Raw genomic sequence first — 15,681 nt, forward strand, 5'->3', positions numbered from 1 at the left:
TGTGTGTGTGTGTGTGTGTGTGTGTGTGTGTGTGTGTGTGCGTGCGTGCGTGCGTGCGTGCGTGCGTGCGTGCGTGCGTGCGTGCGTGCGTGCGTGCGTGCGTGCGTGCGTGCGTGCGTGCGTGCGTGCGTGCGTGCGTGTGTGTATGTATGTATGCATGTATGTATGTATGTATGTATGTACATACGTCCTCTGGGAAGGCTGTCTGGAGGCATTTAGAACTAAACTAAACCAAAAGAAACAGACTGGATAAACACAGCTAGACGTGCAAATCAAGCTTCTTTCGTGTTCTATAACTCCCTGTCCCTGAGACATGGATGATTATGTCGTTAAACTGTTGTTCACAGACAGACACGCACAGACAAGCGAGATTACAATACACTGCCTCGCATTGCTGCAGGCAGGGTAAATGTAGGGTAAATGTAGAGAGAGAGAGGTCCTAGAATACAGAGATTCGACGAGAGAAAGTTGGAGTGAGAGACAGAAACAGACAGACTAATGGCTTATTTATACAGTACTTGGTTTCGCACTGTGTCGCCATGCCACCGAAATCTACAAGTGTGAGCTTGTAGAATGGCTATTTTCCAGTGGTGGACATGTACTCAAGTACAGTACTTAAGTACAATTTTGAGGTACTTTTACTTTACTGGAGTATTTCCAATTCAATTTTACTCATACTTCAGCTCCACTACATCTCAGAGGCAAATATTGTACTTTTTACTCAAGTGCAATGACTTGAAAACTTTAGTTACAAGTTACTTTAGATTTAGATGATTATTATAAAACGTATATAAACCACTTCAGCCTTATATATACTTTGGCTATTTTCAAAAGATTTTAATACACATTTTGAAAACTATTTGATGCCAATACTTTTGTATTTTTACTCAAGTACATTTTGAATACCAGACTTTTACATGTAACAGAGTGTTTCTACATTGCAGTATTGGTACTTTTACTTAAGTAAAAAAGGTGAGTACTTTTTCCACCACTGCTATTTTCAGTGCCCAACTCAACGCGCTACTAAGTATAAATCACACTTGATAGACAGATAATCCCAACCAATTCCAGACACTAGAGCAGTGGTTCTCAACCTATTTTTGGATCAGGGCCCACTTGCAAATCTCGAAAGCATTCGTGGCCCACCCATCTGACCACTTAAGTGGTCAGATGGGTGGGCCGGGAGCATGCCTTTTAATGATTTATTTATCTATTTTAACAATCAATCAATTGAGTTCCGGCTTGGATCACTGGAACCAACATAGTATATACATTAGTATAGTTCCTATTTATTGGTATCACAAAGAAAAAATACCATGACTTTTTTGACTATTATTCACATTAATGTTATATTATCATTAAAATCTTAGGGTTTTGGAAATTATTTGGAGGCCCACTGGCCCATCAGTGGTCCCCGGCCCACAGGTTGAGAACCACCGCTGCAGAGGGTCAGAGCCATCAGCCTATTACCTCTCCTTAAAGGTGATGAAGATCTGGTAAAGGTTCTGGGCACTTTTGTTTAGGATCGAGTCCTGGATCTCCAGCAGAAGACTTCGGTGAACTTTCACCAGGTCCTGTGAGGCAGATGGTTAAAAAGAAAACATAAATAAATAAAACTTGTTTTTACTTTACAATGCTATTCGTTCCACTGTTTGGATGAAAGTACAAAAGTTAGATGGAATCTACTATCTGCTACTCTATCTGTCTGTCAGTGTAGAGAGGGGGAAGAAGAGGGAGAGAGGAAAGGGAGAAGGGGAGAGAGACAGAGAGAGAGAGAGAGAGACAGAGAGAGAGAGAGTCTATTTCACGTACGCAATAACGCCGGAAGCTGATAACTCTCGTGATTTATAAAACCAGGTTAGCGTTGGTTATTGGACTGTGACTGGATTGTCCAAGGCTTACCGGGATATTCACAAACACTTTCTCCATCTCCAGCGGGGATAAATATTCTCTGTTCAGGGGGTTCATGAAGTGCTGCAAGAGAGAGAGGGGGAGGGGGGGGGTACATTTACAAGTTTTTGTTAGAGAAGGAAGTATTTTCTTCCTTGAATTTCTGAGACGTGTGTGTGTGCGCGCGCGCGTGTCTGTGCAAGCGCGCGTGTGTGTGCGTGTGTGTGTGTGTGTGTGTGTGTGTGTGTGTGTGTGTGTGTGTGTGTGTGTAGAAGTTGATAGAAGTGTGCAAAAAAAAGAGCAAAACATCTGACAGAAAGAGAGACTGCCGTCCCTCCCTGTAGAATAACAGAAAGCCATTTTGCCAGGGCTATTACCGAGCGAGACGCGTAACAGCTTTAGTCAGCAGAAAAAAAATAAAAAATACACAGACAGGGAGGGGGTCCGTCTGGGTCAGGACAATAATCGTATTGCTATGTGTGCAATATAATGATTTCTTTCCTCAAAGAAAGCCCAACCACAGAGTCGCCATCCCATCTCTGCATCTCATCTCCAAGGACCGGGGCAGAGCACAAACAACATTCATCGTCTCCACCTTCGTACTGAAGTCATCTACCCCAGATATTCTGCCGGGAAATGAGGCAAGCATCTTTTTTTCCTTTTCAGACATAAATACACACCAGAGAGGTAAGACAAGTAGCTGTGTTTATGGGCTAGGAGGACAGGTGAGGACAGTCACATTTACACTCACAGGTGCACAGCGCCGGACAAAGTGCTCAACCCCAGTACAGAGTCAAAGTACAGAACAGTATTTATACTCCTGGTCAAAATATTACTCTAACTACAAGTGGAAGTGGCACTGTCAAATTTGTACTTCAGTTTAAGTACTGGAGTACTTGGTTTTAAAAATACTTAAAGGACCACTTCACCCATTTTCAACCTACAGTATGTTCATATAATTGGTCCTCACTGATGCTCATTGTAGGAGTCTACTGGGTCTGTGTCTCAGAGTAGGGCTGTGGACAGTTCAGAAACTCGCCTACCATTGACATCCTATTTATCAGTATCACAATAAAAACTCACTTTTCAAGGTTTTAAAGAAATAAATACCATGACTTTTTTTGTGTGTGGCCGGAGACTATGTTTTCACCCCTGTCTGTCCGTCCGTCCGTCCGCCCCTGTCTGTCGGTGAGCAGCTAATCTCCTCCACCGTTGGATTATTCTAGATATTAATGTTCACTAAAATATTATCACTAAAATGTTTTGCCAATTATTTGGAGGTCCACATCCAATATCTGCATGGCCCACCAGTGGGCCCTGGCCCACAGGTTGAGAACCAGAAGTTTAAGTGGTTAACCAATTAAGACCAGCGTTGGCTATTCAAAAATAGCAGATATACAAGATACCTTTGACCTACCTTCTCTATGGAATCCAGCGACTCTGAGTATTTCTCCTCGGTTTGCCTGATCTCTGTTAGACAGCAGCTCCTGATGTCAGTCTCTACCTGCTTCTGGAATGTCTAAACACACACGCACGCAAACGCACACACCACACACACACACACACACACACACACACACACACACACACACACACACACACACACACACACACACACACACACACACACACACACACACACACACACACACACACACACACACACACACGCGCGTGAGTGTAACCGGCTGAAGACAATTGAGTGTTCACACCATGTTTGTTGTTGCTAAATGACTAGGGAAAGATAGCGGAGCACTTGTTTGTATGTATGTACTGTGTATGTTACGTATGTTTTGTATTGTTGCGTAAGTTACATGTGCTTTTGTACTGTAATGTATTTTTAACTTATTTTCTGTTATTTGTGAGAGGACCTCAACGGAAATAAGACTCAGGACTTTCTTAGGTAAATCAAACGTTTTCTGTGGCTAATTATACACTGAGAAAAGTCTGCACACCGTCCTAAATACTCACCCAAAAATGTATTAAGGCAGACGCACAACGTTTCCACCTGCTGGATGTCTTTGTCACCTGACGACTATCTAATGTTAGAACTATGAGTAATTGGATATACAATTTCTTGTTTGTAATTTCTTGATTTGTAAACCAAAAAGTTATATACTATGTAATCATTTATAGAATGTGTGAATGTGTCAATCATTTTTGTTTTGTTTTGTTTTGTTTTAATGGTAGAATTCCATTGTATTATGTTTTAATTGGATTGTGAAGTGTGAATGTTTGGACCCCAGGAAGAGTAGTCTTCACTGTGGTGAGGATTAATCCATAATAAACAATAAAACAATAGCAATAATGAAGACAGGTCGAAACCTTGTGCGTCTGCCTTAATACATTTGTTTGGGAGTATTTATTTGCTGTCGGGCAGAAACCCCTTATCTCCATATTTTAACTTTGTGTGTTGTTTCTTAAATTAACCCCTTACTTGATCATACTACAGCGTCACACAAAAGCATAAAAAGTCGTGCTGCGTTTTGAGCTTGCTACTTTTGAATTTGAATCCTGAAAAGTAACAGTTTTGGACATTATGAGGTTTCCACATCGACAGAGACGATTGAAGAGTTTTCTCTCCTCCACATGTGCCACTTTTTGTCCAGCACCCGTCGAAATGATTCGACGGGTGCCACCTGAACTGTTACAGTAGTTATACACTGATACGCAGCTAAATGGAAGTGGGCCTCAATAGCTGAGCAGAGTTATTCTAATCATGTTACAAACTTCGGTACCAAATTGAACTGTGACATTAAACTACCAGGGCAAGTTAGAGAGTTTCAATAAAGGGAAAGGAAAAGGGAGTATTCCCTGGTCACGGGGGGGGAGGGAAATTGCTTTCCTGCATTCGCCCAGCAGATGGCTGCTCAGATGGCTCAGATGTTTTTCTTATTCATTTATTTATTGCCCAACATAGGGATACCACGTTGAAAGTGATTATATCAACCCCCAGGGCTCACCACTATGTCGGGTTATGTAACTGTGCCATGTCAAGCAGCTGACACATTTGGCAGCATATTTAACCATGTTTTTTGGTTTTATTTATTTTTTTCAAAAAGAGTGGAAATAGATAAGTTTGTCGCAATGCGGCGAGTAGTGAGCTTGTAGATCTACTAATTTAAATGTTTATCGAATTGTCGTACGACAAAGTATAAAGGGCTTAATATAAGTGGTTCATTTCACCTCCTCTCACTGTCACATACTGAGCTTCCTTGCCTCACCACCACCCCATCACCACCAGGGGGCTCTGTTTCCCCTGTGTGTTATGTTTTCACCTGGTGGGGTTGTGATATATCTCTGTATTTCTCTCTAGCAGAGCCTGAACGCCAAGATCATATCATGAATATGAATGAATATATAATATAATAATAATAATAATAATAATAATCAAACCTGTATTTACCAAGGTTATTATAGAGATCATCACAATTATTTTGCATTATCGTTTCATGTTAAATTTATTTTTCCAAAAATGGCAGCAATAGCTGATCTAGCTATTTCCATTTTATTGATATTTTGAAAGTTATATGTCATATCTGCCTTGTATAAAAGGAAAACAGAAATGTATTTTTTGATTACAAAACCAAAAACAAAAGTTATTTGTATGAAAATGAATCGTTGCGTAACTTACCGGAAGTAAACTTACCGGTGGAGGAACAGCCTCGGTCTTCATCAGGTCCTCATAGATCTCCCCTCCATCTTCATCGTCATACACACAGTCGTACAAATCCTCCTCATCCTCAACCCCGTTCTCACTGTAACACACACACACGCGCACGCGCACGCACGCACGCACGCACGCACGCACACACACACACACACACACACACACACACACACACACACACACACACACACACACACACACACACACACACACACACACACACACACACAGTAGGGTTAGATGTCACAACGACAACAGAATTGTGGCATTTCTTTTCATGCCTCATGTCAGAATGTCAGTATGATATAATTATATTATATTGTAATCAGATAATATTCAGAATCATGTGGGTTTAATTGTGACGTGAACGATAGTGTCAGTGAGGGTGTAAAGTGGAAGCTATACTCTACCTCAACCCCATATGAGATACAATTTGTGATAACTTGAATAACTCGATAACGCGCGCGCACACACACGCGCACACACACACACACACACACACACACACACACAACCTGGCTCTGGCTACATACAAGCCCTGCCTGGATATGTGTGCATGCGTGCATGCGTGCATGCGTTGGTGTGTGCATATTATGTCTGACAGTACAGTATATGTGCAATGAAGAATGCGTCCGCAAAAATGAAAAAGCCCACCGGTGGAAAGCATTCAGGGAGGTTGCGTGTGCATGTACAGTACGTGTCTGTCTTTGAACGCAACAATGCGTCTCATTGCATATAGAGGCTACTTGTGTAGAGCTAGACTGATATTATGCCATTACTTGCCTTTTTATTAACGACTTTTTAACCTGTATCGACACACTCTCAGAGTTATGGGAGTCCTTGAAATTATGACTACAAGAATAACAGAATAATGAAAACAAGTGGGGGGCTCGCAACTCACTTTTCAATGCTCACATTTTTATTCACAGCAGCAATACGACATTTCGACCTCGCTGTCTTTTTCAATAAGTCCTTAAAAACTTTGAGAAACACCGGTCTCGTACTCTCTCCCCACAACCCTTACAGGTCTGTAACTCTCAGAGTTATTGGGGTCCTTGAAATGTAAAAAAAAAAGAAAGAAATCGAGAACCCACTAGGACTAGAACTCTCCATAACTAGGATCGGCATCGGACCGAAAGAAATCCGTGTTAGGCTGTATACTTGTGTCTGCTGCAGTGCTGAGCGGATGCAGTGAGCAGAGATGTGGGGGCCGAATACTTTGACGTGTTCCACAGAGGACTGTGGTCAGCTCTGCTTCATCACATCCACTCCACCTGGCTACTGTCAGGCACAACCACTCAAAACTCTCCTTGTCAGTTGGAAGCCATGGGCTGTCTGCACTCTGGGCTGTCAGAGATTAACAGAAGCCAGAGCGCAGAGACACCAGGGACCGACTTACTGCCTGACTGAGGGGAACCAGTCCGTCAGTCAGTCAGTCAAAGTGTTTCAGCAGTAAGAGCATCGATGTGGTCGCTGGCTTGTTGCAGCAGAGCTCAGCAGTAAATCACTGCAGGGAAATCCACAGAATGCTAAAGAGGAAATGCTCCTCTGTTATATTCTTTATTCGGATCCCCATTAGCTTCCACTTCCAAAGTATTCGTTTAAGAGATTTTTTTTGTATAGTATTTGCTTCTGATTTGTTTAATATTTACAGATAATGAGTTCCACTCTATAAATAACAGATTTGTTAAGTATGTCTGAATTTGGTTTTGGAAGTTCCTGCCTGTCTGTTACCTATTATAGATGTTGGTGACTTTCAAATGTTTCAGTTTTTGAACATTGCAGGTTTTCGCTCTCAGATACAATGCGATCAAGTGGAGGAATAGTCACTTCGATTATATATGCTTTCTGATTTCTCTCTCACAGAAATGTTCTGCTCCTGATCCTAAGAAAATGCTCGTGATTACAAAATTAGATGGTTTCCTCCAATCTTTATCTTTATCATTTCACAGTGTGATTTGCAGCACTGGATACAATTGTGCCCAATTCCCCGTGAAGGGGCAATAAAGTTCAGCCAGATTTCACGTCGTGGCAAAAGGCCAAGCCAGCTAAAACGGGGGTTTGTCGGGAATGCACGTCTGTATGTCCGACAAATATAGACCAATCACTGCTCACGCCACTTCGTGCATGACATCGTGAAACAAGTCTGTAAAATGGGGGATAATTAGGGGTGTGCCGATATATCGTCCCGCGATATATCGCGATACGTTTTCGCGACGATATGTATCGTTTTGGGAAAAAAAAATATCGTTTTTGAAAAAAAAAAATATATATATATATATTTTTTTTTTTTTACACAATCATAATAATCAGGCATGCAAACGGCCCCGAAGTGAAAAGAGTGACAACATGTTTTTTTTTCGGGTCAGGTGTCATACTATTTGGATTCAAAACGGCTATTGTAGCTGAAAAGCTACAAGTTTGCATGTCTGAATAATGCAAAAACAGAATTATTTGTTTGCATTTTCTTTTTTTCTCCTCCATATATTTTCATAATAAAAAAAGTGCGTATCGTATCGTATCGAAATCGTATCGAAGTTGTGAGCCAAATATCGTATCGTATCGTTTCGTGAAATTAGTGTATCGGCACACCCCTAGGGATAATGCAAAACAGGTCAAACTCACATTGTTGTACTCCATAACCTATGCATGTAAAACAAATCTCCATTTGGAGATAACAAGCTCACAACACGCATGTGGCGCGTTGTGAGCTGGGAGGTCGGCTATTTTCGGAGCATGACACCGTCGTGCAACAGAGTATATACATGAGTCTTAACCCATTGAGACTTGAAGCCGATTCTACATGTCTCCTAAATCTCAGCAGTTTTCTGAAAAACGTATGTTTCTATATCAGTGGTGCTCAATCTTTTTCATGTCAAGGACCCCCAAAATTATATGTATTTGGCCACGGACCCCCATCAAAATATTTTACCCCCAGGGACCCCCAGAAGCAAAGATTTTAGTTAAAATACATATATTCAAAGAGTTGCACACATTTTTGTGATCTACAAACTGAAAGATCTACAAGCTGAAAGATCTACAAGCTCAAAGATCTACAAGCTGAAAGATCTACAAGCTGAAAGATCTACAAGCTCATAGCGCGGCACCGAGTGCCGCGCTATGAGCTTGTAGATCTGCTATTTTTGAATAGCCCAAAGTGTAAAATAATGCTTTTAGCTCAAATCTAAAAATGACACAGTTCCAGGTCTTAATGGGTTATAAGAAGAGGAGAAGGAGACCTACTCTATGAGGTCCTCCAAGTGATTGTAGATGTCCTCGTCCTCCACACTACACTCCGTAGGGAACGCCCTTTGGAGGGAAAACAAACAGACACAATTAAAACGTATACAATAATACAATTTGCAAATTAGGCATTTAGCAGACGCTCTTAATCCAGAGCGGCAAGGACAACACAAGGTAATACATCAAATGCATAGAAATAGTAATCTACTAATAAACTAATACATAAGTAAACCAAGAACCTATCATCAGTCTAAAAAAGACATCTATAATTTGTACATACAAACTAAACACACTATAGGATGCATCCTATAGTGTATTGGTTCTCAAAGTGGGGTCCGGGGACCCCCAGGGGTACTTGAGGCGGTTCCAGGGGGTCCCCAGCTAAATGATGGATAGGAACCAAATGGACCCTTATGGTTCTGTAACTCTGAGAGTGTACGTACAAATGGAAATTGGTTCCATTTGTACACTCTCAGAGTTAAATTAACATTGATTTTATAATATAAATTCGGGTCCCAGAGGTATAAATGCCATTAAATGGGGGTCCGTAGCCTAATGCATGTCAAACTAGGGGTCCTTGACGTTAAAATGGTTGAGAATCACTGCTAGAAAGCCGTATAAATCTTCTCTTATTGGGGTCCCTGGCTTATCTTTTCAAATGGGGGTCCGCGGGCTAATAAGTGTCAATTTGGGGGTCCTTGACATGAAAAAGTTTGAGAACCACTGCTATAGTGTGTATAGTTTGTATGCACTGTCTACATAACATGCTATCTAAAGTTACATTTCAGCCTTTGCATAAGCCTGCAAGGTCGTAAAGGCTAGGGCAAGTGCTACGGCAAGTACTACGGGTGGCGTCTGAAGAGGTGAGTCTTCAGATTACGGGGAAGATTGCAGTTCTAACTGCATTGGGGAGTTCATTCCATAGTTTGAGAGCCAGAAGGGAGAAGAGTCTGGGACTGTGTGGAGCGTTGTCCCAGATGTTTTAGCGAAGGTTCTGACAGCTTCCCTGTGTGAGCTGATCTGAGTGAGCGGGAGGGGTTGTAGGGTTGGATCAGGCTTTGAAGATATGGGGGTGCCATACCTTTGGTTGCTTTGTAGGCCAACGTCAGTGTTTTGTACTCTCTGCGCGCAGTAACTGGGAGCCAATGGAGGGAGCGGAGAAGGGGGGAGACATGTGAACATTTTGGCTGGTTGAAGACCAAGCGTGCTGCGGCACTCTGGATTATTTGTTGGATTAAGTGCAAATGCCGGGAGGCCAGTAAGGAGAGAGTTGCAATAGTCAAATTTTGATATGACTGATGTCTGGATAAGGAGCTGGGCTGACTCCTGGGTGAGGAAGGGTCTGATCCTTCGAATGTTATAGAGTGTAAACCTACAGGATCGAATGACCACTGTAATGTTTGCCTTGAATGAGAGTATACTAACTGCGTTGGTCCTCAAAGAGAGAATCTCTTTGCTATCGAACTGGAATGACAGGAATTCTGCCTCTTAAACCATTGAAACTGGGAAAGCATGAGCATCTGTGGCATTTTAGATTTTAGCGTTGGACTTACAGTAAATGTCTCTCAGAGCGTCGGCTATTCAAAAATAGCAGATGTACAAGCTCACAGCCAGCTTGTACTGTACATCGGGCACGACAATGTTCATCCAGGTTAGTAGAATTTGGTGGGCGTAGTGGGCGAATACAGTTCTTTACAATTATGCTGGTCAGGTCAGGATGATGATAAACGTCACATTAACTTTAACATACAACTTGCTGGTAACAATTCACAGGTAGGTAGTATTATTATGTCACTTGGGTCCTAGCTCGTTCTAGCACAGAACGGGAGACGCTCCGTCCATGCTGTTGAACACTGAACCTAATCACACTGAACAAGGAAACACTGACGTCTCTTATCAAACTAGCACGGAACATACGACAGCCAATGACAGTGTGACAATAACATGCACGTCCAATCAGTATCAGTATCCCAAATCTATAGGTAACTGCTTCCCATGTTACACACCTTCACAGATACTGGTGCCACAGGGCTGTACTGCCCATGTGCCCATCACAACAATTCTTTAAACATCTTGAAACATCTTGAAAATGTTTATATTTTTTTTACACAAATCTTCTGGGGGTCCCTGGCACAAAACATTTTCAGTTGGGGGTCTGCGGACATATACATCAATTTGGGGGTCCTTGGCACGAAAAAGTGTGAGAACTACTGATTTAGAAGGCACTTGTAGAATCGGCCTTAGGTCTTAATGCGTTAAAGGCAGAATTACATAATGAAGGATTAAGCAACCCGCCAAGTCATAAAAAAAATATTATTTTGACTGGATGTGGCTGAAATGTTTGCTGGTGAGTGGTGGCTTACCTGATTCCAGTCTGTTGAGCCAATGTGGTATGGGACAGCTTGGACAGTGTGTCCATAACCTGCAATAGAAGGAAAACATAATTGTTATTGCATACTGAATTGTACCTGATGTTGCCTGTCAATAGGAATATACGTTTATTATACAAAAGCTAGTTCCAACCGTGCATTGTGATTAGCCAAGAGGTATTCGGAGCTGTGGTAAAATATTGCAAAAACATCAATGGGTAAATCACAGTTAAAAGCAGGGCTTCCTATCACACAAAAATGTGGCAGCCCCCCCTGTTTGTTTGTTTGATTGATCGATTGATTGAATACTTTATTAACATGATTATTATTAACAGTACAGGTAGTACAGTCAAACGTTATGCCAAAAGGATAATACAAAAGGCCCCAAGGGCTTGTTTCCATTGTGGTCCTGCAGTAACTCTGAGGACCCCTATAGGGGTCCCAGACTCTCTGTTGAAGAACCCTGGTTAAAAGTATAATTTGCGGGCCAGTCCAGCTGGCATTAAGTTGCGCATAGCGGCGATAAAAGATGGGGAATTATTTTGGCTTGCCGGAGGCTGAAAGCAATACAATTTACACTACTGACCTATATATTTGTATTTATTAGTTTATATTAAAAGACACTGTGTGTCATGCCTACACCACTACCCAGCCCTGCCAATAATAACCATAATAGAGCACTCTTATGTCTTTTCACTTAATCGTATCACTACCCAAAAGAAAGGGTATTGTTTAACTATGCAGAGAAATAAAATGTTCAGGCCAATTTTCACACTCTACTTTATATTGTAGTGATTCAATAATAGAATAGAATAGAATAATAGATGGCCATAGGGTGCCTCGATTTAATCTTTCCTTTCATGCCAGCTAAGCCTCTAACTGCGGCTGCATTAATGACAAATCTCACAAGAGGGCAGCATTCTCCAACACTTCAGCACAACATTCACCTAGTATCTGAGAGAGTACCTGTACATTATTGTGGTTGGCCTCTGAATAATTGTCATACTGTAGCTACAACAATTATGACCTCGCAACTACAATGAACAAGCCACAACTAAGCTCACGCATGTGACAACTATGTAACTGCAGTGCTCATAGGAAATGTGCATTTACTATTGATTTCACATGTACAGTGCATGTTCATGATAAGGTCAAGGCCAGGTCAAAGCTTTAGGGCAGTGGTTCTCAAAGTGGGATACGGGGACCCCCAGGGGTCCTTGAGGGGGTTCCAGAGAGTCCCCAACCAAATTATTGAACCAAATGGACCCTTATCTGTCTGTAACTCTGAGAGCGTACAAATGGAACCAAATGGTTCCATTTGCACGCTCTCTGAGATAAATGAACACTGATGATACATTGGGGTCCCAGAGATCAAATTAGTATAAAATGGGGGTGTGTGACCTAATGCATATCAAACTGGGGTTCTTGAAATTAAAATAGCTGAGAATAACTGCTATAGTTGTAAAAGTCTTCTCTTTATGGAGTTCCCTGGAGTATAGTTTCAAATGGGGGTCCACGGGCTAATAGGTGTCAGCATGGAGGTCCATGACATGAAAACGTTTGAGAACCACTGCTTTAGGGCAGGGGTCGGCAATAGGCGGCCCGCGGGCCGAAATTGGCCCCCCAGAAATAATATCTGGCCCGTGAGATAATTTTGAAAAAAAAAAAAAAAAATTTTTTTTTTTTTTTTTTTTTTTAGATTTTTTTTTTTTTTAATTCGGTTTAATTATGTTAATGTTCACATTGTTGGTGCCATCAGTCACATATTAGTAAAGATACAGTATGAATGATTTACTGAAAAGTGTTATAAAAAAAGTATTAAAAATTAATGTTAAAATAATTATAAATACTTATTTCATAGAACCTGAACCCACTTTTGAAATCATGCACTCATAAACACGATGCATTTTAAAGGATTTATAACATTTTATAGCTAGATTAGAGGAAAATGGAGAGAAAAAAAAAATCACCAGAAAAATCGCCTGTGCTGATATTTAAACCGGAAAAAAATTTGATTTATATTGGTCAAACAGAACCGAATTAGACCCAAATTAGACCCAAATTAGACCCGAATTAGACCGAGTTAGACCCGAATTAGACCCGAAAAAATTGTGTGTGTTGTGCGCGCGCGTGCATGTTCGCGGGGAGGCCCGGCCCGCGATGGAATGTCTGGGAGTGATATTGGCCCTAGGCTTATCTCAATTGCCTACCCCTGCTTTAGGGCTTGTGAAATCTATGTTGTTGGTGTTGTTCATTCCTGACTATTAAGCCCTATTTTATACTTCCTCATACCAGTTTGCATTGTGATCTTGTCGATCAGCTGTATTTTCAAAAATGTTCAAATGTTTGAAAAACGCTGTGTTAATACGCTTAAAAAGAAAATGCAGTCGGCTACATTCAACGGCAGCAGTCAGAAGGCAACAATTTGCACTGATTGATCCAGCTTGTTGTAATGTCATTATAGGCGAGTGTACGACATGCCAATTTCACGCTGTAATGCTCAGCAAATCCAATGTCCTTGACCCTGCCTATGACCTACACAGGATGAAAGCATCATTAGACTTGCATGCAGAATGAATTCATTCTTCATCACGTGTGTCTGGCTGCACTTGACAGCCGCGCGGCGCACGTCTCGTCCGGTAATGGCCTCATGCTGTTAGCCAACGTATAACGGCTCCTGTACGCCGGTTGGTTCGCGTTTCAAAATGGGGCTTCCTCTTTTAGATGGGACGTGTATTGACTAACACGTGGAAGTGCACACACACACACACACACACACACACACACACACACACACACACACACACACACACACACACACACACACACACACACACACACATACACACACACGTGCGCGCGCACACACACACACACACACACACACACACACACACACACACACACACACACACACACACACACACACACACACACACACACACACACACCATATATAGACTTTACCACTTAATCATAGGCTCTCGAAAATCGATACTGATCACATAACCAGGCCTTCCCATCCCCACTACTCACACTATTAATAAAATAGGGGGAGAGAGAGAGAGAGAGAGAGAGAGAGACAGAGAGAGAGAGAGAGAGAGAGATACAGAGACAGAGAGACAGACGAACGACGCAACAATAGAAGACAAAGGGGGAATCATTCATTTTCACTGCTATGCCGTCATATAAAAGTTCCCAGGGACATATTTTGTGAGACCTGTGTTCGGTGTGCTGCGGTTGCGGAGCAACACAATTCATCATCACAGACAGAAGTGGAACGGGTGCTGTGGCCCCATGAAACACAAATTACACATCTTTCTTTGATGTTTTAAGAAGTACTGTATAGGACAGGGGTTCCCAAACGTCTCCAGGTCAAGAATTGACAAATAGCCATAGCCTCTTTGGTTGTGTCCCCCCTATTGCCAAATAGCTTAAAAGATAAAAATAGCTCAAGCTCACAACGGGTCCCAGCATACATGTTTTCAAATGTTTTTGAAATACTTTGACAATAACGACGTGCCCAAAATAGGGACGCCAGGTAGAAAGTGACTAAACGGACACATAATATATTATGAATTGAATTTGAATTGAAATTAACTGTAATATCCTCCTTTCCAATTGGCCCCCCAGGCGCCCCCTGGCGGCCCCACTGAGGGCTGCAGCCCCTACTTTGAAAACAGTAGCTGATGGTTTGGTGACTACCTTACACTGTGTGCTTAATGTTCAACAGCAGTAAGCAATTATATAGTGTTTGAGATGCTAATGCACTAGTAGCTATAACATGGTGATAAATATCATTCTAGTCAAACAGACTTTATTGCCATCCTTGCAGCAATTTCCTGGTATCATTTGTGCCTTTCCTGAAATCTGTAGTAGCTGGTCTACTGTGGCTTGTAAGAGAGACTTGTTTACACATCACCTTGGAAACGAGCTGTCATTACAGACATTTGGACTCATTCGGTGTGTCCATCAACAGAAACATCACACTAAGCCCAAAAACACCTGCTCATCAATGTGGCTCAGTATTCGAGCCAAATGAATGTACTGACGAGCCAATAAATGTTAACTGTACGACTTTACCACCACTGACATCAAGAGAGTAGTTCATGTGCGCTAAAACATTTGTTCTCAAAGTGGGGTCCGGGACCCCCAGGGGTCCTTGGGGAGGTTCCAGGGGGTCCCCAGCAAAATGTGTTAATACAGTATCACAATACTTTTAACCAATTTAACCTTTTAAAATTTGGCTATTCAAAAATAGCAGATCTACAAGCTCACAAATCTTGAACATTAGTGAAAAAAATGTTTAAAAAAAAAAAACATTTTAACACAAATCTTTGCTTCTCCTGGCACAACTTATTTTCAGATGGGGGTCAGCGGCCAAATATATTCAATTTGGGGGTCCCTGGCATGAAAAGGTTTGAGAAGCATTGTGCTAAAATACACAATGAAACATTGTATAGGCCTACTATTGTATTTATTTATAATTGGAATGCAGATATTCAAGAC

At 41.7% G+C, this 15,681-nt stretch overlaps 1 protein-coding gene across 1 annotated transcript in view; it reads right to left on the reverse strand.

Moving 5' to 3' along the window:
- vav3 (vav guanine nucleotide exchange factor 3) overlaps window positions 1-15,681 on the reverse strand; it is a gene marked incomplete at its 3' end in the record, with an annotated part of 121,564 nt that overhangs the window by 63,239 nt on the left and 42,644 nt on the right. The window contains exons 3-8 of the mRNA XM_084048134.1: window positions 11,167-11,225; window positions 8,804-8,869; window positions 5,540-5,648; window positions 3,308-3,409; window positions 1,903-1,974; window positions 1,471-1,574 (exon numbers count right to left, since the gene is read on the reverse strand). Of these exons, the coding sequence (XP_083904260.1) occupies window positions 1,471-1,574; window positions 1,903-1,974; window positions 3,308-3,409; window positions 5,540-5,648; window positions 8,804-8,869; window positions 11,167-11,225 (512 nt within the window). The remainder of the gene's footprint in view (window positions 1-1,470; window positions 1,575-1,902; window positions 1,975-3,307; window positions 3,410-5,539; window positions 5,649-8,803; window positions 8,870-11,166; window positions 11,226-15,681) is intronic.

Source organism: Gymnoscopelus microlampas (assembly GCF_963454915.1).
Source record: "Gymnoscopelus microlampas genome assembly, chromosome: 22".
Lineage (NCBI taxonomy): Eukaryota > Metazoa > Chordata > Actinopteri > Myctophiformes > Myctophidae > Gymnoscopelus > Gymnoscopelus microlampas.